The following is a 26,096-nucleotide window of genomic DNA, read 5'->3' on the forward strand; positions in this document are numbered from 1 at the left end:
AGGATGCAGGGGAGTGCTGAGCACTCAAACCTGCACCTTCCAGACTCCTCTGGTTCCCCCTTCCTCCTGCATGATGGTGAGGAGCCAGGCAAGAGCTGTCTGTTCCAGACACAATCAGACAGAGCTGGGTCTCTGCTGTTAAGAGTTCGCTACTCTGGCACACACCCTTCCATCACATGGGACCTGAAATGAAATCCCACAGCTGGGAAGTTACAGAGACAAGTGACAAGAGCATTATGCTTTTCTCACCCTGATGCCTGTGCATCCTGTGCAGCAGTGTTCTGCGAGCAAGACTTCAGGACCTCCAGCTCTACAATCAATCCAATTAAAAAAAACATGTTTTTTTACCTTTACAGTGTGTTATAGGGAGAATTCAGAAGAGGTTCAAGCCTACCATCTATGTCCTAGACGCACCAATAGGTAATAGAAGTATTAAAGAGAAACCAAGCCTTATCATCTCATTGGTTGCACATGCCATCACACTAGAAAACGTTCCTAAAAAGCTGCCTGGATCTGAAGGCTGATCTGAAGGCTAGTTGCTAGAGAACTAGGCACCACACCTACATGAACATTTATTTCATGTATGCCTTTTTCACAAAGCATCATATTATCTGTTTGATGGAAGATGGTATTCCAAACAGAGGGATCAGTGATGCCGGTGTTGTGATATGTACTTAATAACTTTCCAGCCACAGCAACTGCCACCACACTTCAACATGTTCTCTACCAGCCAGATAAAACTGATGGCTGAAAGTCTCCCAGCATGAGGTTTCCTTGTGGTTGTGCCTATGAAGGAAAGGGTGCATCACAGGCAGTGCAGTAGTCCTTGTCCTAAGGAGCCATTAGGGAAGGACAAACAGAGAAAATAGAAGCAGAGGGAAAAAAACAAGGAAACATGAGGCAGTTCATAACAATTCTTGAGATGTGTTGAAAAAGTTATATTTAAAAGCAGAAGGAAGAGGTTACTGTAGGGTGTTGTGAGGGTTAGACCTGCACAGGGATGTTCTGTGGAAGCCTTTATTGGAATGCCTGCAGTCAGACAGTGACTTCATGGATGGGACTGTGTGCTCTGTGAACGTAAAAATAAATCACCCAGATCATGTCGTAACACTTCAAATACACTTAATAGTCACGAATTTTTCTCACAGAGATTTAGAGCAGTACTTGCTCAAAAGGGAATGATTGTAGAATTTGAAATGTAACCGTTCAGAGAGCAAATTAATGTCTAATTATGAATGCTAAAAATAAAAACAGAGCTATTAATTTCAGGAGCAAATGATGAGCCCTTATGTTATGAAGAAAAATAACATCCCTCTAGAAAATATCTGAAGAGTCCATTGATATTTTTTCCATAATTTACTCAAATTACTGCCAAAATTTTCCTCTAACAAGTTCTCTTATGAAACTATTTTGTATTCCCTCATAGAGTTGCCACCTTCCAAGACGATCTCAGGTTCAGGAATAATTAATGTGAAACTAATGGAAATTTATTAAACTAGAGGAGTTTGGTGGAAAACTAAGAACAGCTAGGCTTCCTAACTCAAATAAAAATGGTACTATCAGATCTCAGTGCAGATTACGAAGAATATGATTTCTCTCAGACAACTCCCTTGATAGATACCTAAGTAAAAGGCAGTTTAAAACACATTGAAAAGGTCATTATCCTCAAATGTTTTTTAGGACTGCAGTTCCCAAGGTAATGCTTTAAAATATATGGAAAATGGAAGGGTAGAGAAAAGGGGGAGGAAAGGAGGCTCAGGGCTCCCTGTTATGTGTTCCGCAGAAACATAGTGTGAACAGGAAAGCAATCTCTCTAGTGCCAAGGCCCAGACCCACCAAACAGACATTGCAACAGGAAAATAGGAGTTTTCATTTGGTGGAACATCAAGTTCAAGAGGGACTTCACATGTCAAATATTTCATAGAATCATAGAATACACTGACTTGAAAGGGACCCATCAGGATCACCAAGTCCAACTCCTGGCCCTGCACAGGACACCCCGAGTCACATCATGTTGCCTGAGAGCATTTTCCAAACACTCCTTGAACTCCATCAGGCTTGGTGCTGTGACCACTTCCCTGGGGAGCCTGTTCCAGTGCCCAACCACCCCTTGGGTGAAAAATGTTTTCCTGATATCTAACCTAAGCCTCCACTGACACATTTGTATTACATCCAAATTTGAACACAGGATTTTTGTATGAAAGACCCATAAGTATTGGCCAAAATGCAAGCATTTAAGCTTTGTGTTTTGCCCAGGTCCCGCTAACATTTTTTGTTATTCCAGTGGATTTAGTCCAGTTACACCAAAGAGACTTATTATAAGCAATTGTAAAAGAGGAGAGATTTCTTATTCCTTCTGAGAAACCTTGTCAGTCTTCACATTTGCAAGTCTCCCTCTCTCTGAAGGGCATTCAGAATGCACCAAGTTGCAAATCCCTAAAGGCACATAATTAATGTGGCAGTTCAGCTAGTATATTGAAAAACAAGGAAAACATTGTATACACTATTAATAAAAAGATTATTTAAAACTGCACTTCTGAAGTAGAGATGAGAGGCCCAAATATAAATTATATCAGATGCTGGAATCCCAAAAGCATTGTCTTTATTTTAATAATGACACATTTTCTCCCCTGACTTCTCTGTAAAGCTCTCAAAATGCCAATTATCCAAGGAAGTACACAGCTTCTCGGGTGAATTTTGCAATTCACCTGTCGCTGAAGCAGCCGTGACCAGACTGCTATAGCAGCGTCAGAGTTACTGACTGGTAACTAAAGTGCTGCAAGGCTGTCCTGCAAGCACAGCCACAAACTACAGCAAATTTATGTTTATTTTTATAGATAGGTGCAGTACAGGCCAAAGAAAAGCTCTTGGCTCTGACTAGCATGGCAATGCAGCCTGAGCAAGTAACACAGCTGAGAGGCAGGCAGGTTTATTAGCTAGAGGCTGTCACCAGTCTCACCTTGCAGCTTCACAGCTCTAGCAAGGTCACAGGATGAGTGCAGTAAGGTTTGTCCACCTGAAAAGGGCCATGAAGTTACTCCTGGATGTGGCTGCTGGAGACTTTGACAAGTGGGGACTCTGCTCAGGTCACCCCACAGCCCAGCCAGGCTGCTGCTGAGAGGAGTGCTCAGCTGGCAGGTCCTTTCCCAGCTTCACTAATTTCAGCTTGCACCACTCCAGCCTATTTGAGCTTCCCGAATAGCCACCCTCTTGGCAAAGGGCACAAGAGATCCTTCACTAGCAGACACTGCTCACGAAACCTAAAGGTCTTCCCAGAATTAGATCCTCCTACTGCTTTTATTCATGTCTCATATTTGGCCTCACTTTTAGGGCTAGGCCCATTCCTTTCCCTGACACAGACATGCTGTGTACACCCCTGTGAACAGTGCTGAACTCTTCACATACCCTTCTCATGTCTTGGGATTATCTGCATCCATTCCTCTCTGCTCTCATCTGGTCTTTATTTGCTTGTCTTCTCTTACACCATTTTTCACCTGACATTGCCACTCATTCTCCAAGCACATTCTCCCTTTTCCTCCTAATCTCCTACTATGGTACAAAGCTTTCAAAGACTGTGCTTCTTACTACATGCTGCTGTCCTTCCTCCCATGCTCCAGGTGCACAGCTGAAGAAAGTCACACACATGCTTGATACAAGTACTGCAGAACTGAGTCTTGGACTACATGATTTGGAGGGCTTGCTATTAGTCTTTGATTTATGATCTGTGATACACAAATGGCACCTGATTAAAAAAAAATCAGAATTTCTCTATATATTCAGATCTCTGCATATCACGCATCCTATGAAGAGTATGCAATAACCAGGTATCTTTTTACACTAGTGTGATTTACCTGAGTGCTCACCAACAGCCATTTAGTTTTTGAGACATTAAAAATTAGGGAAGAACCCAAACTGGAGAAGGTTTGAAATTAGTACCAGTGAACTGAACAGAGAAACTACTTCCTTTGTACTCGTAGAAGGAAACCCATGTCTTTATCCCTCACCAGTATTAAAATCTCCTAGGAGGTTTTTTTGCTTTTTAAAATCTCTCATGTTTGAGAAAATTAAAGATGAGGTTTTGGATATGATTAAGATTTCACTTTATGACTTTTGCGCAGATTCTGAGGTAACATATCTGATCAAAACATTATCTGTTTGAGGTTGCAACAACGAAAAATTAGTCTATGATATGTCTACAGTTCACAGATTGCCTGTTTCATATTAACAGCATGATAAGTATTTTCATTTTTGTACTAAAAGCAGTACATGATTTGAAATGGTTTCTGCATTTCAAGTAATTGTATGTATTAAAACAAATACCAAAGGTGCAAATCCACAGTTTGCATCCAGATTGGCTGGGGTTATGATTGACTTAGAAGAAATTCTCTTTGAAAACAAGAACTTACCTTGTCAAGAACAAACAAAACAAGGAAAGGGAACAAATCAAAATAACTTATTTGCTTTATAATACATATATAAAAGCTATAATATATATGAGCTATAATATATACATAAGTTATGACATTCTTTAGCTAGGTTTCAATGTCAATAATTTCCTATGTACTGTGAGGGGGAAGAGCTTTGGAATTTACTTATACCACTTAGTGGGAAGGCAACAAAGGAGGTAGTTATGCAATAAGACTTGAAAAATAACATAGTTCATGGTGAAGATATATCTAAATGATATTCTGAGGCAATTCTCTGCCACTTGCTTATAAGCAAGTGGTAATAATCTGAACATCAGAAAATTGCTTTCTCAATGTAACCAGCTTTGTACCAGAGAAGGTACACTTGTGCACAAGCTGTTACATAAGTTGCTCCTCTAAGGGCACACTTCAAACAATTTCTCAGCATAAACCTCCCTCAGAACTAGGAATGATACCTGAGTTTTGCAGCCCTGCTGATGGAAATTGGAGACAGCTGAAATTGTAACCATAACATCCACTTTCAACCTTGGTGAACTTCAACCTTCTCCAAAGTGTTCCCGCCAAAGTTTTTAGATTGATTTTAGAGGCACTTATGCAAAATTGTGAAAATGTAGTGAGAATTACATTTGGATGAAGCTTTATCATTTCTGTGCAGTACCTAGGTACTTTCTGGTAGCCTTCTAAATAAGCTTGTGCAGGATATCCAGGGACTGGGAAAGGGAGGTGGATAAGCTTAGTTCCATTAAACCTCCACCTAAAGCCAGTAACGGGAGCCCTACTCCCACCTAGAGATGGATCATTCCCATTACAGACTAGGCTGCTCTGTCCCACCTGGGAGTGGGACATGTCTGCACATGTGGCAGAACTCATCAAGCTCTGGGCAGGGGCCAGCTTGTCTTACTGCCACTGGAGACCAAGTGCCTCTAAAATTGCTTTATTTTCCCCTCACAAATTAATTTCCTGCATTTCCACTCTTTGAAGTGTGAAAACATCAGACTACGACCACTCTGATCAGAGCAGTGAGTCACAAAGAGAGGGGTAAGAGCTTTTATCAAAGAAAGGGGAAAGTGCCAAAGGCTCTTTGAAACTCCTGAGGTCACATTTATGTTTGCAAGTAGCAAGGTCCAACAGGAGTAATGTAGAGTTTGTCTCACTTTTGAAATTGCACCATCTAAACTACATGCATCTGGGGGAGTAGGGCGTACTCTGAACTATCTTCAGTCTAGTCCCACCAGCTGGCACATGTAAAATATCATCCTGGAGAACATCTCCTCATTTAAGCTCATTTGAGGGAAATGCAGTTTGCATGCTTTGTGAACCAAAGCATTGTAAGTGGCAATAACTCTGAGGGTTGGTGGGTGGGATTTCTTTGGTTTGGGTTTTTGGGTTTTTTCTGGAAAAAGTGCAGTCCTGACAAGGTACACCTTGTAGGAGCTGATAGAAAGGATCTGCAAGACACTAAAGCAGTAATCAAAGGTAGAAAGAGAAGCAGACAGAAGAGAGGGGAAGAGAATCTCTAAAAGTAGTAAGCCTCATTAAAACTGGAAAACAGGCAAGAATGGAGCACAAAGTGCTCTGGGATTTCTGCCTACCTTTCTAATGACAGCTGGAATGAAAGCCTGAAAGCCTCAAGTCAGAGCACAGCAAAAAAGAAAAGATGAATGTAGTGTAAGCCTATAGACTACTGTACCTTTAAATGCAGAAGACAATGTGCTGAAACAAGGAAAAAAAAACTGAAAATGAAATGGTGAGGATGCGAGCAGTGGCTAGGAGGAGCTGGGATTAAGAGAACAAGATCAAAGTTAGCTGAAGAAAGCAGAGCAAGTATTTTCAGTTGAATGCAGTCCAAACCAATAGATAAGGATAATGGGAAACGTGAGACCCCCAAATTTTTTATCTTCCTGTTTTGTTCTGTTTTGCCACAGTCTTGTAGCTTTATATTTGCCTGTCCCTATGGAAAGAGTCATCCCATTGTAATGCCACGCCTTATTTTCATGATGAGGCCTATAGCTGAAATATAGAGTGACTCACCAAGTATTTCAGCTGAGTGAACACAACTATTCTAATAGCTGTCTCCTAATTAGCAGGTTTTTGAGATAAAGACAGTTGAATAGCTTGCATCCTCTGACACTCCAAATTAATAACGCTCCAGTAGCAAATAATAAAGTGGTAGAGATTGGCATTATTACTTTTTGGTACAGTACAAAATAAGTTAAAATTAATCTGGCTTGTTTATCTACACAGTCTAGACTATTTCAAAATGCTGGAGATCTCTGCCTTGGCTCTAACAGATGATGCCCTAGAGAGCTCTAAATAAAGCTAAAAGAACTGCTCCTAAAGCAAGATTCAAAAATTTCTAGATTACAATTTTATGAATAAAATTAATTAACCAACAATTCATTACATTCTAAAAGCTTCATCTGACCGTAATAATCCTTGTTTGCAGCCCAAACAGTATTTGGTAATTGCAGAATGATGGAGTAATGTGGATATTTTTTGATTACAGTTCATTACATAAGATAACAAGGAAGAATTTGTCTTTGAATCATAACGAGAACTTAATTGACATTACTATTCTAAAATATTTCCAATTACTAAATTTCAGTCTGTGTCTTAATCAGTTTTATATTAGAAAGAGATTTTAACAAGATAATGCTGTGAAAATAATTTCATTGCATTATAAAACCTTTGGCTGGATCTCATAAGTAATTAAACTCCAGCCATCTTGGAAATCTGACACAAATGCAATTCTAATTTTAATTTTCTTTAAGATTATAAAGTTTCAAGTTTCTTTTACTTTTCTCTACTGCCTTTAATCAAATTTAAGCTTTTCCCTCCCTCTCTACCACCAAACAGTCTAAAATTTATACTTTCAAGATAATTTCAGGAGGGATAAATGCTAGACACCAGAATCATGCCTCAGCACACAAGCTGCACTTAAGCAAAAAGGGTAATCTTGTAAAACGCAGTTACTTTTCTAAGCAATATATGCAATGATTACCCAGTACTATTCTTTCAGGACTTTACACAGACATGCTCTCAGCTGAGGCTGAAGGTTCTGAGAGCTCCTTCAGTACAGAGCAGAGTTCACATAAGCTCAGGCTTCATCCAATAAGGCATTTCTACCATGAATTCACATTTATTTCAGAGGCCTTTCTAAACTTTGTATTTAATAAAATAACAGACAGATAATCTCCTATGGAGACACTAAGATGCAACAGTGCTGCCCATCCTTCATACAGACAGATCCAGCTGCCAGAAGTTTTAAAATGACAATAGCACATTTTGAACTAAAACACCTGTAGGGAAGGACACAGAGTCAGTCCCGTGCAGTTGGGATTCCACCTGCCCAGTGTTGTGCCAATAACCACTTCCAGCTCATCTCCTTCTGACATTTATGAAGATCCCACAACCTGAATTAGGAATAACTCAAAATCACTGAACTGGTTTTCATTTAAAGGTACAGCTGACTTGTATAGTAGAGGCCGAGTCAAGAGAAGTGCAGAATTCAGGCTCCTGTCAAACACCTAATTGCTGAACAAGGAAGCAAGAAATTAAGGACAGTCTGGGGAAAAAAAAAAATTGCTTTGCTACATTGCATGGTTCACTTAAATTTAATGCCCTGTGTTAAGACCCATCGTAACTGTTGATAAGATGATTAAAACCATGCAGCCACAATATCTTGGTCCAGACTGCAAACAGTACAACTGGATTCACAGTCTTGCTATAGGCTTACTTCTTACTACAAGCAATAAGAAACCACAAACCAGTGGATCACATTTTGCTCATTAATTAATTAAAATCTGCCATTTACAAGAGCATTCAGAAAATTTTTCTCCAAAAAAGCTTTTTTAACTGAGCATGTGACAAACACATATAAACCCCCTTCATTTGTGGCAAAAAGAAGAATAAAAGGATGGAAAAGTTGCTACTATATATGGCTTCTGGATTTCATGACAGAGACAATTTACTCAACCCAATTATCCTGTGTATGTTAAAATGCTTTTATAGACTAACCAGACCAAACATAAGCCATGCTTACAGCACTCACTACAAGGTGAACATGTTTATAGGGAGTCAAGGTCAGGAATATGTGTTTTATGTGAAGTATAGACTTTTTTTTTTTCATAGACAAACACACATACATATAAAATATTTTCTAGAACCAAGCAACACCAGTGCAGGGAACACAAACTTACAAACACACAAGCATTTTGCATTTACAATGTAAATACACAATGATGGCCTAATGAACTTTCTATTTGCTGCAGAATTGCCAAGCTCCTGTCTGAAGGTCAAAAAACCATCCCCTGCACAGAATAGTATGATGACAATTTTCTGTGTCTAAGTGACATCAATAAGTATGGACATATGCATATGTTTTTGCAATAAATTAATGTAATGTTAATTGTTTTCCCCCAAGCATCAATTCCACTATAGTTTTGTGTACTAACTTGTCAAGAATAATAGCAGTAAACTAATGAATAGATACATAATGTATTAAAAGAAAGTTTATTGTTCCTCAAAAATATTTGTACATAGTTTCATTTTGTTTATATACAGTCGTACATTGAAGTTTAAACATCAGGATTTCAAAAACACAAATGAATTTACTTCAATATTTGGTTCAAGTCATCTGCCACACCTTTTTCTAAAACCCTCAGAAGGCATTTTACAGTAAGTTGAGCTGATAAGAGACTACCCATACCCAGAAGAAGCAGTCCCACCTGCTCTGTGATCTTCCCCCTTCTTGTGCATAAAAGTATTGCTACTCTAACCCTTCGGTGATCAGGTCAGGGAGCTAAACTAGTTTAAAGTAGTGGGAAAAAAAATCCCAGGAAGATGAAATAGGCATTAATTGATCTGAACATCATCCTCTGTTAAATAGTATGTCCTCAACTTTTGATGAGGACAAGAGGAAACAGCCTCAAGTTCTGAAAGGGGAGGTTTAGATTGGATAGTAGAAAAAATTTCTTCGGCAAAAGAGTCATTACATTGAACAGGCTGCCCAGGGAAGTGGTTGAGTCACCATCTCTGGAGGTATTTAAAAGATTTGTAGATGTGACACTTTGAAATGTGATTTAGTGGTGGACTTGTGTGCTGGGTTAATCTTAGAATCATAGAATCAGCCGGGTTGGAAAGGACCTCTGAGATCATCAAGTCCAACCCTTGATCCAACACTCCCATGGTTACCAGACCACGGCACTAAGTGCCACATCCAGTCTCATCTTAAAAACCTCCAGGGACGGAGAATCCAGCACTTCCCTGGGCAGCACATTCCAATGCCTGATTACCCTCTCTGTAAAGAATTTCTTCTTAATATCCAACCTAAACCTCCCCTGGCACAGCTTAAGACCATTCCCTCTTGTCTTGCTGATAGTTGCCTGAGAGAAGAGACCAACCCCCACCTGGCTACAATCTTCTGTCAGGGAGCTGTAGAGAGTGATGAGGTCTCCCCTGAGCCTCCTCTTCTCCAGGATGAACAACCCCAGCTCCCTCAGCCTCTCCTCATAGGACTTGTGCTTGAGTCCCTTCACCAGCCTGGTTGCTCTGCTCTGGACCTGCCCCAGCACCTCAATACCCTTCCTGAACTGAGGGGCCCAGAACTGGACACAGTACTCCAGGTGTGGCCTCACCAGCGCTGAGTACAGGAGAAGAATCACTTCCCTAGTCCTGCTGGCCACACTGTTCCTGATCCAGGCCAGGATGCCCTTGGCCTTCTTGGCCACCTGGGCACACTGCTGGCTCGTGTTCAGCTTCCTGTCAATCCAAACTCCCAGGTCCCTTTCTGCCTGGCTGCTCTCCAGCCACTCTGTGCCCAGCCTATAGCACTGCAGAGTTCTTGTGACCAAAGTGGAGGACCCAGCAGTTGGTCTTGTTGAACCTCATCCCGTTGGAATCAGCCCAATTCTCCAGCCTGTCCAGGTCCCTCTGGAGAGCCCTCCTGCCTTCCAGCTGATCGACACTCTCCCTCAGCTTGGCGTCATCTGCAAATTTGCTGATGGTGAACTCAATCCCCTCATCCAGATCATATTAAACAGAACTGGGCCCAACACTGATCCCTGGGGGACACTACTAGTGACCAGCCGCCAACTGGATGCAGCCCCGTTCACCACCACTCTGGGCCCGGCCCTCCAGCCAGTTCCTGACCCAGCACAGAGTGCCCCTGTCCAAGCTGTGGGCTGCCAGCTTTTTCAGGAGAATGCTGTGGGAGACAGTGCCAAAGGCTTTGCTGAAGTCCAGGTAGACTAGATCCACAGCCTTCTCCTCATCCACCAGGCGGGTCACCTGATCATAAAAGGAGATCAGGTTGGTCAGACAGGACCTGCCCTTCCTAAACACTGGGCTGGCTGGGTCTGATCCCTTGTCCATCCTGTAGGTGCTGTGTGATTGCACCTAGGATGATCTGCTCCATAACCTTGCCAGGCACTGAGGTCAGGCTGATGGGCCTGGAGTTTCCCGGGTCCTCCTTCCGGCCCTTCTTGTGGATTGGTGTGACATTTGCCAACTTCCAATCACCTGGGACCTCCCCAGTAAGCCAGGACTGTTGGTAGATGATGGAGAACGGCTTGGCGAGCTCTTCTGCCAGCTCCCTCATCACTCTTGGGTGGATCCCATCTGGTCCCATAGACTTGTGAGAATCCAAGCTGCTCAGCAGGTTACTAACTGTTTCCTCCTGGATTACAGGGGGGCTACCAGCTCTGGAAGCCAGTTCTCCTGAGGACAACCTGTCTTACTCTTGAAAACTGATGTAAAGAAGGAGTTAAATACCTCAGCCTTTTCCTCATCTTTGATAACTATGTTCCCGCCCATGTCCAATAAAGAATGGAGGTTTTCCTTGTCCCTCCTTTTGCTATTGATGTATCTGTAGAAAGACTTTTTGTTATCTTTGACAGAAGCGGCAAGATTAAGTTCAAGTTTTGCTTTTGTCTCTCTAATTTTCTTTCTACAAGACCTAATTACATTCCTAAACTCTTCCTGAGTAGCCAGCCTTCTTTTCCATAATTCCTAAATTCCTTCAAAATCTCCCCACCGGCTTGCTGGGACAGCCTGCTCCTGTGCATTCAAGACTTGCTCTTGAAGCATGTTCATCCCTCCTAGACCCCTTTGTTTTCAAGGGTTGTTTCCAAGGGTACACTGAACCAATCTTCTGAATAGGCCGAAATCTGCCCTCCGGAAGTCCAGCATAGAGGTTTTCATGATGGTCCTCCTTGCATCCCTGAGTATAAGATTTGGACTTGATGATCTTAAAGGTCTTTCCCAATGTAAATGATTCTATGATTCTATGACAAAACCTGGTTTAAGAAAACTTCATTGAAAAGATAACATAATAAGAGCAATAATTTTCTTAAGTTTAGGTACTCAAACCAGGGTTGGATTAGACGAGCACCAGAAGATTGACACAAAAGGGTCAGAAATTTGTCACCAGGGCTGAGGGAGAGAGTAGGACCACTTCTTTGCTCAGCAGTTAACCACAAGACCATCTTCACCGCATTATGAAAGCATACACTTAGAGGTCATAGTAGAAAAGACTCTCTCTCCTGCTTACAACACATCACAACAAAAATTCACATTGCATAACCTGGTTTATTTCCTAAGCCTTTGACAGACTAACAGAAGACATCCTGAAAATTAACCCTCCTTGTTATTGCCAGATCTTGATTTCTCCAGCCCAATCACAGGTTGCAAGGAGTGATGGCAAGACTGGGTGAAATATTGCACTCACACAAGCTTCTTTATGTGCAGACAAAGTGCGAATAATCCTAGAAGTATGATAGTTGTAGAAAAACACTTTGCCATCTGAACTTCCTGTCACCAAAAGTGTTCCATCTGGAGAAAATTCACAGCCCACTGCAAATCCTTCCACCTGTGAAAATCAATAACAGTGTAACTCTTGATGCTGATTAGAAAAGTTCATTGTGGTATACTGAAAATTAATATAGTACCAAAAAAAATGTATCTTTAAATAAATATACACTAAAGACTTCTCTAGGTGTTTATTAAGACACAGCTATACTACAAACTTATTTAATCAAGCTATTAAGCATTCATAAAGTCTTGTAATAACTATTTTCTTCAGAGTGCATATGATTCAAAGTACACTGGCACACAGGAAAGCAAATGAAGCCAATTAATATCTATCACTGATTTATAATAAAGCAGATATATTAAGAAGCAGAGGTACTTTGCTATCTATCTTTCTTTTAAACTTGGATACTGAGTTCCTGGTGAAGAAGGATACCTTATGTCCTTCATATCTTTTCTTTTTGTTGATCCGGTATGGTCGCTGCGCAGAAAACAAAGCCATGTAGTTTCCGTTTGTCTGAGCAACAAACACAGACTCTTTTGGGTGCAGAGACAGACTTGGGCAAGTGTAACGCTCCTGAAAATAATTTTAAAGAAAGTTTTGCTGTATGAAACAAAAGATTTGCTCAAATGATTCAAGTTATCTTTTGATATATTTGAGAGCGCATAAAAGGCAAAGTATACATAAGTCCTTTCCATAGCATACATTATATAAAGTTACTTAACTCATTACAAACCACTGAAAGTCTTACATCAAGACAAATGCTAAATCAAATCTCTACCTCAATTTCCTAGATATTGACCAAAATCCCATATCTCTCTAAACTATAATTATACTGCAGAACAACTGAAGAAAGATAATTCCAACCAGATGGTTCTCAATCATCCTCTTCCTGCCAAGGAAAACCAAAGTTTGAACATGAAAGTGAATCCTCTTCTCCGATATCCCTTCCTCCACAGTTATACTGTGCTTTCCATGCTACTTTGTACAGTTCTCAAATCCTCCATCCTCTCAGTTCTGGCCACACTGACAGGAACAGAAACTATCTCATTGAAATAGACACATTTCTTCACCTCACTCTTATAAAAAAAAGAATAAAAAGGATCATTATTAGCCTCCTTATGACAGTGATGTAGGCTGCTGCTGGCTGTAAATCCATAAATATCTGCAGTAATTAATAAGACTTGGTTTTACTCTAGAGTTCCTATTTAAGACTGAATTAAGATTACTTCCAGAAATCTGCATGGGGACTCCATCAGAAGTCAACAGCTCTCACAAGGCTTTCACTAGGTCCAAACCTCTTCTAGTTTCAGCCTAACCTAAAGATACAGTGCTGAATTTTGATACCATGAATACAAATTAAGTGGGATGTATCTGCATGTGAAGAACACCAGGACACCATGGGCTATATGGTAGAGCAGGAAGAACATCAGACTGGTTTTGTAGTGTGATTTGGAAGTGAAGGACTGGGAAGGAAGTTCTGGGTACCATAAGGTATTCGGTACAGTGCACTGCATGTGTTTCCAGGAAGAAGCTGGGCCTAACAGTGTGGGATCAGAAAGCACAATGCAATCTGCAGGAGCACTGTGCTGTTATGCTGGGGATGCTGTAGTAATGGATTATCTTAGAGCTCTTAACTATTCATTTGTTAATGCACACAAGCAATAGATCAAGTTGGGATCTACTCTGTTTGGAGAGATGAGGGGTTTTCTCCCACCTCGAAGGTGGGAGAAGGTTTCAAAGGTGAAATTCAGAAAAGTGAAGCAGAGTGTGCAAAATCATTACAAGTTTTGTTTATTCACAGTGCAGAAAAGGAAGTGTAGGTGAGAAGTCCATTTCAGAGATGCTGTAGTCATGAGAAGGGGCAGGGGCAGACTGTTTATTTATTTGTTGCTCCTTGATGCTGAACCTGTCTGGTCTGTAATTTATATATTCACAGTTGGATTTTTTTTCTACCTATTGTCTATTGAAGATGTTGATAGATCCAAAGACAAAGACATAACTATGGAAATTAAACATGAAACAATCCCATTAAATCATCAACTATATGTCTTTGTCAGCACAGAACTGTTCATTTTAGCCAAAAAGCATCTATATACAATCCAATCATATTATATTACATAGAATATTAGACCTGGGTTTTCAAAAAAGACCCAGGGAGTTGAAATTATCTGTTAACTTCCTTGGTAATCTCCTTTGAAGCCATTAGTCTTTCTAGACAATTTAGTCCATTAAATGTCTTGCTTGGATAGATGACTGAGAGAAACACTGCACCTGCACTGATAAACACAAATTTTGCCCCTGTGATTATGCTGTACTAGGTATCTGTATGCATGTATCAGGTTGCTACTACTATGTGAATATTAAACTCAACTTCTCAATAGCCCTCAGTGCAGCTGATGAAAAATGTATGAAAAAGTGTGGGAAAAGAATTGTGGCACTATAGCAACTCCTGCCATGCACCGCTGGCAAACTAGAATGACACTGCAGAGTCCTTGCCTAAATATAGCTCGGATGTCAGTGAATTAACATTGAAATGCAAATATTTTAAACACGAGGAGATCTCTCAGTCTTCAAGGTCATTTTTTAAGAACAATTAAGTGCTACATGTGAAAACAAAGCAAGTCATCAACTTACACGCAGAGCATCTTATACATCACATGATGATCTTATTGAAAATCAAAAGGTTTTTTTTACTACACTGACAAGCATGAAATACTAAAACGTGACCTAAACAATACTAGTTGTTAATCTTACATGAAAAATCTGGTTGGAGATTTTTGCAGCACTTTGGAAATCCCATGCAATGATGGTACGATCAGCTGAGTCCCGGCTTACTGCATCTGTGCTTGTAAGAAACTCTCTTCCTTCAGGGAGAAAGAGTATATCCAAAGTCTGTTGTACTGCAGCTTTGTACACTCTTAACACCTAGTGGATAAAAGACTTTGTTATTTTTTGACAGATTAGAACGTTATAACCTATGTTTTCCGTCTTTGTATTAATAACTATCTCCATTAAATTATATATTATTTTTAAATATTAAAAAGTAACGCAATTTAAAATGTTGAAGTACTAGTGTATTAAATAGCTTGGTCAATGTATATAAAGAGTCAACATATGAGATTTTAAAAAAGCATCAGTTTGTACAATTTATATATTATATTTATATACACATAAGGTTCTGTTGTAAATTACCAAGGAATAACAGTTAGATCCAGAAAGAGCTCTAGACAACACAAAGTTGTGGAGCTGGGTCTACACAAGGTCCCTTTTATATTATGAATTCTTCTTGATTCCCTAGAAGAGGAAAGAGAATCTTTGGCAGCAAACTGGCCAACTTGGTGAGCTGGGCTTTAAACTGAAGAACTCAGGGCAATCAGGGAGTCCAAAGTGGCAATGCTACACACACCATTGCAATCAGCTGGGGAATAAGCCAGGCCAACCAGAGCAGCAAAAAATGTCCCTTAGCTGCCTCCCAAGATGAGAACCAGAACACCAGCCACCTCAAGTGCATGTTTAGCAATGCACACAGCCTGGGAACAACCAGGAGGAACTGGAGCTCTGTGCACAGACAGAAAGTTATGATATAATGGGAATAACTGAAACATGGTGAGACAAATCACACGACTGAAGGATCACAATGGGTGGCTATAGGCTGTTTGATAAAGAGAGGTGGGGAAGAAGAGGAGGAGTCATGCTCCATGTTTGTGGGAGCCCTATCAAATTCCTCTGCATCAATATAGGAAGTGGCATTTCCAAGGCAGTGTGAAGTCAAAACGAAAAACATGACTGGAAAAGCCAGCAAGAATTCACCAAAGGCAAATCGTGCTCGACAACAAAGTAACCTGCTCAGTTGATGTGGAGTGAGCAGTGGACATTGACTACCTGCATTTCTCCAAGGATTTCGATACAGTTTCCCACTGTCTCCTCCTAGAGAAATTTATGTTTTTGTGGTCTAGGCCAATGTGGGCGAGGCCCTGGCTGGCAGGTAGCACCCAGAGAATGGTGCTAAATTGGTCCTTTCAAACTCGTAACCTGCCACAAGTAAGGTCCCTCAGGGATTGATATTGGGCTCAGCGCTGTTTATTATCTTCGTAAGTGATCTGGAAGATGGGATCAAGTGTACCCTGACATAGCTTGCCAATGATACCAAACTGAGTGGGGAAATGGACACTTCAGAAGGGAGAGCCACCCTGCAGGAAGACCTGGATAGGCTGGAAGAGTGGGCTAACAAGAGCCTTATGAAGTGCAACAAGGACAAGTGTAAGGTCTTGCACATGGGAAAATATAATCCAGGAGTGCAGCACATACCGTGATCTACCTGGCTGGGCAGCAGCTCTGTCGAAAGGGATCTGGGAGTCCTCATGGACACCAAGCTCAACATGAGTGAACAGTATGGAGCTGCAGCAAAGAAAGCCAACTGGATGCTGGTTGAACCAGGCTTGTTCAGCCTTGAGAAAAGAAGGCTTAGAAGAGACCCTATAACCATGTTCCAGTATTTAAAGAATGGCTACATAGATGATGGAGACCCCCTTTTTACAAAGAGTTACATGGAAAAGAGGAAGGGTAATGGGTACAAGCTACTCCTGAAGAGATTCCAACTGTACACAAAAAGTGGGTTAGATCCATGCAGAAATGGCTACTCAGCCACAGGATTCTGAATATTTTAACAGCCTGTAAGATGGATCTTAAAATTAAGACATATTTTGAACTATTCTAAGGAATACATGAACAAGTTGAATTTCCTTTCTTTCCATCTTCCTTCATGAAATTTTGTACCTATGTTGTCTAATTAGAATTCTGCAAATCAATACTTTTGCTTTCTTTTTTTTCTCATTTGCCTCTAGTGAAGAAAAACTTCAAGGCAAGTGGCCAGATCAAAGCACACCATCTCTCTGAATATGTTGATCCTTGAAACTAGGACACTGGAAGACTCCTAGTTATTAATATCTAAATCTCTCTCTCTCTCAAAGATAGTTAAAACACAGCAGCCTGCACTTCTGACAGGGTGTTCAGGGGTTAGTCCTTCTTCTAATGTCACTAGAAAAACCAACAGAGCAGAGAAAGTGCTTGAAGCATTATACTGACTCCTAACTTTGTGAGGCATTTCAGTTTGCCTACCTTACACCCCTAATATTGCCAGGAACTACTGACTTCAGGGCCCAGACCTTTTGCAGACACCATAAGCACATACATTTAAAAAAAAAAAAAACAACAACCAACCAAACGATTTTCAGGCATCACAGTAAAATATCATGGATTACACCTCCATTTTATACCTTCACCAATAAAAGAAAAATCATTTAAAGTATCAAACACAGCATGAGAACTTCTTGATTTATTGCCTCAAGCTAAAAATCCTGTGACTGTTGGGAAATGTTCAGAACTAGCTGACCCTGCTTTAGGGTAGCGATTTACTGGTTCATCTCCTGAGGTCCCTTCCAGCTCTGATTCCTGTGATCTCAGCATGTACAAGGGTGGCACCAGCACCTGCTCCAACTGCTTTTCACAGGCTTTGAGAAATGCACAGTTTAGAAACATGATGTTTGCATTCAGTGACGAACCTCAGCCATGCAAGCACCCTACACAGCCTGTAATAACAGCAACAAGACGTAAACCTGCAAACTCAAAAAGCTGGCATACTTCTCAGCAATCTGCCTGCATTTTTAAGATAGTGAATAGACAAACGTGTTACTTCCTCTCATCAGATTTTTCAGCCTCAGAATCTGCATAATATACAAAGCAATTAAACTTTGTAAAGCCAAAAGGGATATTTCCATATTTATAGCCTCCACTTTCTCTATGGAGAAATCACCATGCATAGATATTTCTTCACAGAGTTATAAAAGGAAGTCCATAGTTCATTAGTAAAGTAGAAAATTAAGCTATTTTGCAGGAGCAAAAATGAAAAAAAAAAATAAACTAAACTAAAAAAAAACCACAAAATATAATAGCTGTCTGGAATGAGAAATGGAAAACCATACAGAAACCTGAGAGCCGTAGGGACTGCAGGAGAAGAATAAAGTTAAATTAAGAGGAGTGGTCACAGTCCTGACAGACTGAGGAGGCAACTACTGAGCAGCAGAGACCTTCAGAGAATCATTAAATCATTAGTAATCATTAAATAATATTTTCTTGTCTGTTATTTGTTAGATATAACAAAATTACCTGTGTATCTTAGCTTTGCAACAGGAAACTGTCTTTATAAAAATTACTACAAAAGACCTTTTTTTTCTATATGTTTGATACATAACTGAGAAAAACCATGCTGTTCACTCTTCAAACCACACAGTAAGAACTGACTTGGAGAACAGCAAACTAACACTTTGAATAGCAATCGAGAATAATATATACACAGTATTTAAATTGCCCCATAAAGACATCTTTCAAAAATAACTAATTGCAACATCCCTACTCAGAAAAGTATTCATAATTAAACCTGCTTTATTCTACCTTAGACAATTAATTCATGACATGCCTGAGGAATTTATTTGGGGAAAGCACCAGTTGGCCTACCCTGCTGGCTTAAGTTTGTTAATAACACCTTCTCCTCTTTTTCTATTTGCAGATTTATCACCCATAAGCACTGGAAAACCACAGTCCACTTTTCAATCTAAGCATTTTCTGGACATAAAAGAATTCATTTCAAAGGAGGAACTAATAGTTTCTGGTGTCAACACAATCCAACATAATAACAAAGCTTCTTCACTAAGGCAAGAGTTCATGGCTGCAGGCATTCGACAAGAGAGGTAATTTAAGCAAATTAAATCAGCTTCAAACAGATTCTTATGGTCCTGGTGATTTGGAAAGCATGCTGTGATGCTGAATTCAAGGTATATATTTCAGAGGGGTGTTCTATAATACTTCTCTGCAATAAGGCACATGCAATGCCTAGTATTTGGTTTGTCAAGAAATCTCAAAGCCTCCACATAAACAATTCAGAAGCTGTTCTTTGTCCCAGCTCTGCGCTGGTCACCTGTAATCTATGTGCACTGCACTTTTCAAAAAGCCACTCAAGTTTTATGCCAGTGACGAGAAAGAAATGTGGGGGTTTCATAGTCCTTGCCCTGGGCATCAGTAGATGAGGTCTCAAAACAAATGTAACAGGACTACAGGCAATCTGGCTGGTCATTAAAAAAATCCTTAATCAGTCAGTGCCATGTCTTCCAATCTGTAAAACTGGGCATATCTTTTCTTTCACTTCTTGTCCTATCTTTTTAGATCACATATTTTGGTTTGGAACTGCCTCTTCCCACTGGAATGTTGGGTAATAATGCAGTGTGGGACTCATTTAAGTTTCTTCTGTGAAACAGTACTACACCACTACCAGTAATAAAAAGTACATTTTAACTTAAAAGAAAGGTTATTTTTGCACAAGATAGAAGCTTTTTTAACTATTGCAGTGCAAGTCATTTACATCAATCTATCTAGAGAGTAAAGTTTGAGGCAGAGGGCTATTTGCTTTTTAGGTATGTGTTCACAACAAAACCATAACCACATGACAAATCTAATTTATGCCTCTGACCCCCATCTGAAAACGATAATGACAATTTTAAACAAAACATATGATAATATCATAGGCAAGAAGATCAAGCATACTACAGTCTTATGCCCTCTTGAAGTGTTTTAGCAGAAGACTGCTGTATTTGTCTTTATCCAGTTGAAAAAAAATACTTTTTTTCTCTTTGTAACTGCTCTGTTTCCAGGGACACAGTTCAAGGTTATCAAGGGGTCTTGAGAATCATTAAAAGGAAAGAGAGTCTGATTAAGATGAAGTGTTTGACCTTACTCTGGTATTGATCTCTAAGACTTTAGATATGAACAATGTACACTTTTGGTTTTTTAAAGTCAATTTCAGATTGCTTGAGAAGGCACAAGAATCTGGTGATAGAAGGCGTCAACTGTTTATTAGGGGGAAAAAATTAATTTTCCATCAGATTTTTTTATTTAAAATTATTTTCCCATCTCAAATAGGACAAGAAGTGAAATCCACATATAAGAAAGACACAGGAAGGCACAGAATGGCTTTTCTGTGAGGAACTCACAGACCCTTTAGGGCAAAATCAAGGAATTTTTAGTACAGAAATGAGATGATTGAGGGGAATTTGAAAGAATCAGAAATTAATTCAAGCAGCACGGAGAATGTGAGTGGTTTCTTCCATTATAAGACTCTGGACTGCAAACAAGCAGAAGGCAGCTTCAAAACACACAGAATGAGATGCTTCTTCAAACCCTACATATTTAAGCTGAATTCCTTGCTACAGGAAGTTGAAGATGTAAAAAGATCAAGAACAACCCATTCCACAGCATGAAAACTCAAAGGGATCCATGAAAGACAAAGAGGCAGGAGGCCCTCGAAATGTAAGTTAGAAACGCCTGGATAACCATTGCTGGGAATTGTGATAAATAAGTTTCTTGTCTTTCAAAAGCATATTGGTCACTGCTGGGGGTGTAAAATGTGTCTAGAAGCGGGCTGAAACCAGAACGGCTCTTCCCTGACAGCTTCTCACTTGAATACTCCCACCCCAAAAGGGGGCATGTTTCGTTCCTGGCTCATTTCAGTCTCTCCAGCAGCAGTTGCTCCAGGAGCGATGGTAGGCACAGGCAGGTCTACGATTCTGATCTGCAATACCACCACATGAAGCTTCCAAATAAACACAGCAGGACTGCTCACCTACCTGCTACAGAAAATGTGCCTTCACATTCAGAAAGGACCCCTGAATGTTAAAATCTAAAAAAAAAAATGCTATTACGCAAGTAAAAATATACCCCCACCATATTTCTTTGAACTTTTTGTTCATGGATTCAGAAAGGATTTCTCTGAGAAGAATAACTTTAGTTTTCTAAAGCACTGCATAAATCATCTTATTTTAATTACCTTGTTCTTCCTAATACCACCAGTACATGACAATGTATTGGCTGTTTCTATAGAAACCAGAAGTGCAAGTAGCTCCACCAATTGCTACAGCCTTTTTTCATATTTATATGCTATCCAGAGACAAATTCATTAGGGTCTCCTAAATACAACATAAAATAACTGCATCTCATCTGAAAGAAATTGCAATAGAATGTTTCCAAGGAAACAAATGCAGTACACTTGTACTCTATCAATTTTTTTAACTGTGCTTTAATGGCTTAGGCTTATTTCTTTATAAACTCAAGTGTGGAGAAATAGCTCAACAACATAAAAAGCATCTCTTTAATATTTTTCTTTTTAAGCATAAAGCTGTAGATGGTAGTTACAATTTTATAGCTAAACAATGTTCAGAGTAATAAACCAAGATGGGGGGTAGTGAGAGGGAAACTGTTGTTACTCTGCCTTGACCTCTCTTAATAATAAAACTTTGCAGTTCATTTCAAGAGTAATTTTAAAAGCTTGAAAGAACAGCTTCCATGATTTTTTCTAGTTAATTTGTTCTATATCTTATAAGACCTCAATTTCAAAAATGGAAAATTCTGTGTAAATCTTCAAATTTACCTTTTCCTTAAATTTGCCTTAGCTTTATATGCATCTTTTTTCAAACTTTCCTTATGTCCTGACAAAATTTTGTTACTAATCCCAAAAGGTTGAACCTTTCTATTCCTTTGTACTCTTTCCATTTTTAGTAAGTCATTTCTGTTTTTCCTTCATAATGCCCTATTTTTGTTTATATTGATTTTGCTAACACAACACTCTCTGTAACAAACATTTTCAAAAAATAAAATAATAAACATTGTCTCCATTTAGAGCCATGTCTGAAGCACTTCATTAAATTCCTCCCAGTCAGTTTCTTTTCTTGAGATCTCCTCTTTAGCCAGTTTTCTCCTTACACAGTTCCCAGGTTAGTTCCTGCCTTCTCCAGCTTCTCTAGTTCTTCTATCAAAGTCCAACATCATAAAGTGACATCAAGTAAGCTTCACACAGTCAACCTTAACTTAACTCCTATGATTTTTTTAAATGTCATTTATTCTTATATCTGTAAATAATCTTTCCTTCAAAGCCTTTTCCTTCTGTGGCTGTCAGGTCATATTACTGGGTCTCCACTACCTGATGCCCTTCCTCTCTTTTCCTCCTTGTTTAACATAAGTGGTAGATTTGCATTTATGGAAGTCTAGGAGCTTCAAATATTGCTTAAGGATCAGAGCCACAGCCCTGCCACCTTCCACTTATTCCCTCTCTAGAGTACTACATGGTGCTTCATCAGCACTCACTGTTCTGACAGTTATAGCAGAAAAACTCTTGCCAAAGCTCCAAGAGACCTCATTGGTTTGTGACACAGAACACATGAACATCAACAGATGAGGTCAGAAACAGAGTATATCCATCAGTTGAGTAAATTAATCCCCTGTTTTTAATAGAATCCAGAAACTATGTTAGTGATGTTAGTGATCTCCATAATTTTAAAGTCCCTTGCATTTCTGTATGCACATGATAAAGAACCAGTTCTTGAATGCTTACAAAATGTTAAGAGTTTTATCAAAGCAAAATGTAAATAAAAGGTAAAATATGCAAAACTCAAAAAATAATTACATGGATACATTTAGAAAATTTAAATGAGAACATTCAGATATGAGCCTTGAGTGCTGTATGTCCTTTCAGCAGAGCTAACAGCATCCTTGCTCTACACTATACAAGCCTTGCTGACACATGTAAATAAATTGTTTCAATTCAGTTTGACTATTCACCCATGATATAAGGAACTTTATCTCCTTTAAAAGTATTATCAGTATAAGACAGCCACCGTTGTAGTCTTGCTCTGATAGTACATCTGTGTAAGCTTAGAAACCTAAATTAAAAAGCAAAAAAAATTATCTGTAGTCATATTTCCTTTAGTGAACACAATAAGGTCCTTATTGCTGAGCTAGAGGATACAAATCTCAACCCTTTGTTCTCTTTGGTATCTCAAGGAATATTAAAATTTCAGGTAGAATAAGTGGTTGGAATATATATTGTATGCTGTCTGAAAAGCTAATGTAGATCAGCCAAAATGAAGGGTTACTGTGCTGGCTTGTGCTAAACATCTTAAGAAATTCTTACACAGCTCAGAGGAAGGAAATACTTCTAAAATACATACCTACTTTAAGGTCTCAGGGTTATTGCACCTTTCTTTTTACAGGGCATTTTATGAGGTTTATCTAGGTTCAGCTCCAAGGTCCAAAGATCCCATGGGGGCTGTTTAATATGATGCTCTCTCCTTGGTTTACACTGCAGATTCTTTTATTTTTTAAACATAGCAGCTCACTTCCAAGTTTTCCGGTCTTTTCATAAAGTCTCTATACACATTCTCCAAATGTTTCATAAATTCAATCAATCTGTTATACAGCAATATAAGATCTCCAGAATAATCTCTTCACCAGAGAGACAAAACTGGGTTTAACATAAACAAAAACACCACTATAATAAATCTCTACAGGCTATTCATCTGCCTCTTTTATTCTTCTTTTTTTCAGGCTTTGACTACTTGTCCCTGTAATTGTGAGATGCCTGTATACTTTACATTTCACTGAGCAGTTAACAAGGTGTTCCATCCATTCATTTCTCTGAAGTATATTGCTTAGCTTTATCTTAAAGATTTAAACTTCCTTATTGTTCTTTCATTCTTTGTCTTGCTTAATACCCAATGCTACATTTGAAACCACTTTGCCTATTTGCTCAACAGAACAAGGATAGCAATAAGTATCTTTCAATATTCCTCCTTTTTCTTTTATATCTGCCTCTCTGATTAATAGCCTAATGTACATTTCTGTGGTGGTTTAAACCCAGCCAGCACCTAAGTACCATGCAGCCACTCGCTCACTCCCCTTGTATCAGGAGTGAGCTGTCAAACTGAATTGAAAAGATTAATTTACACAAGTCACCAAGGTTTGCATTGTGTAAAGCAGGGATGCTATTAGCTGTCCTAAAATTTCTCAACGTCTTAGTAGCTGAAAGGCTGCCTCGAACCTACCTTGATAAATTTTCTCTGGGACTTGGAAATCCAATTTTTGTACCACATTCAAGTGATTAACAAATATCAGTAATTTATGCTCATAAATTTATGGCCCTGGTCAGAAGTACTAATTTTAAAAAATATCACTATCAGCTATTCTATGTCATTTTCCATAAGACGAAAGCACCAGCGTGGCACACTAGCATAAAGAAGCCCATTTAAACTACTGCACGTATGTATAATTGCATAACATTTTTACTATTTCTCATTCTACATCTGTGATGCTTAATGTTCTGCTCTGAATTTCCACAAAAAATCCACTTATTTCCTGATATACAATTATCATTTTGCCTCAGAGTTAAGACATGCTAAAACACAGGAGTAAATCCTAAAGAATGACCCCTGAAATTGAATTATCAGCCAGTACTGAAATTGAGTTTTCAATGTGCAATGAGTAACAAGATTCAGATTCCTGACTTAGGGCACTCACTCTATTGATAAAATATGCTGCAAAGCCTGAAAAGGCTATCAGGAGTATGATGATGGGAACAAAAAGAATCATTAGTTCACCCACACATCATTCCAAGCTGAATGACAGGTTAACACACTTGAAAGAACAGGCAAAACAGGAAAATCTTGTCATGAATTAGGATGAAAGTACTTGAAAGATACAAAGGTTGTTTGCATCGAAATTGAAACAAAGTGGCAAGAAGCCTCAGACATCTATTTCAGTTAAGAGCAAATTGTACTTGTTGGGACAGGATAAATTTCAAAATATTGGCCAGGACACTATCAAGTCTTAACTATGGCTATAACAGTGTAAGATAGAAAAGATATGTGAATAAAGATAATAATACAAGGTGAAAGCAGGAACACCTGAAAAACTCATTGAAATCCCCACACTAGGGAGAAGCAGACGTGACATACTGATGATGCTGATAATTCATGTCTAACCAACATAGGGTTCTATGGCTGAGAGTTTGAAATGTAACTACATTATTTTGCAGCAATGATGTATAGGTGATAATCACCACTCTGCAACAAGCAGCCATAAAAAATCAGATAGGAGTTTGATATTTTACCCCTTTTCTCCACTCATCTGTGACCTTCCACATCCACTCAGTACACACATAGAGTTCTTCAAATTTTAAAACCAATACAAATCTAGGTGACTAACAGTCTATCACTGAGCTACAGCTACCTGAGATGGAGGGATAAAAAATAATAAAAGGATAATAGAAGCTCTCTCCCCCTTTTAGAAATGTTTCAGAGTAAGAGAGTGAACCACACTGCTGCTTTAGACAATCACAGTACATAAAAATTTATGGTTTTTAAATGAGCAAACATATAAAACATCTAAAAAAAGGATCAATATCTGTTACCAAGCCTTCCAGTTTCTAAGGTGATTAGACACTGCTGGTTGTTAAAATTAATATTCCTCATGCACTACTTAATTGGCTAGTTTTCCGAGTGGTGAAGTTCTACAAAAACATAATTGTTTCCTAATGAACAGAGTAGGTTATAATTTCTAAAACTTCCAGAGAGAGCCCAGTACAGGACCTAGACAAAAGAAACAGGCTGGGATTTTTGTTTTACCCGGTCTAAAACTTTTCCTATTTTACTGGTCAGAATACATATTCATTCACTTCTTTATTCTCTCAAAAAGTAAATTATTTGGTTGTAATAACAGTGAGATGTTTCCCTTGTCTGTTCATTAGCATGAGCTCACAGAAATACAGTTACACATAATATTTCTAAGCACTGGGGTGCCCTGCAGGCACAAACACTGTGTGCAATTCCCAGGGATCAACAGCTCTTCAACGAGACCTGGATCTTCAGCATTGCAAAGATGGGCATATGGTCAGTCGTAGAGATACAAACACATTATTCTGCTAGTCTCCTTTTTGCTGTATATACCACCCTGGGCATGGAACACACTTCCTTTTGAGAAAT

General features: G+C 39.2%; 1 protein-coding gene across 2 annotated transcripts in view; it reads right to left on the minus strand.

Moving 5' to 3' along the window:
- Positions 1-26,096, minus strand: part of WDR25 (WD repeat domain 25) — an 87,093-nt gene that overhangs the window by 12,210 nt on the left and 48,787 nt on the right. Inside the window, exons 5-7 of one of the 2 annotated variants that reach the window (XM_017807625.1) lie at positions 14,992-15,162; positions 12,670-12,810; positions 12,154-12,294 (exon numbers count right to left, since the gene is read on the minus strand). In XM_017807625.1, coding sequence (XP_017663114.1) covers positions 12,154-12,294; positions 12,670-12,810; positions 14,992-15,162 — 453 coding nt within the window. Of the gene's footprint in view, positions 1-10,782; positions 12,295-12,669; positions 12,811-14,991; positions 15,163-26,096 lie in introns of those variants that run through there. The other variant, XM_017807624.1, reaches the window with a different exon arrangement.

Source organism: Lepidothrix coronata, unplaced genomic scaffold (assembly GCF_001604755.1).
Source record: "Lepidothrix coronata isolate B3197 unplaced genomic scaffold, Lepidothrix_coronata-1.0 Scaffold19, whole genome shotgun sequence".
In the NCBI taxonomy this organism is placed as follows: domain Eukaryota; kingdom Metazoa; phylum Chordata; class Aves; order Passeriformes; family Pipridae; genus Lepidothrix; species Lepidothrix coronata.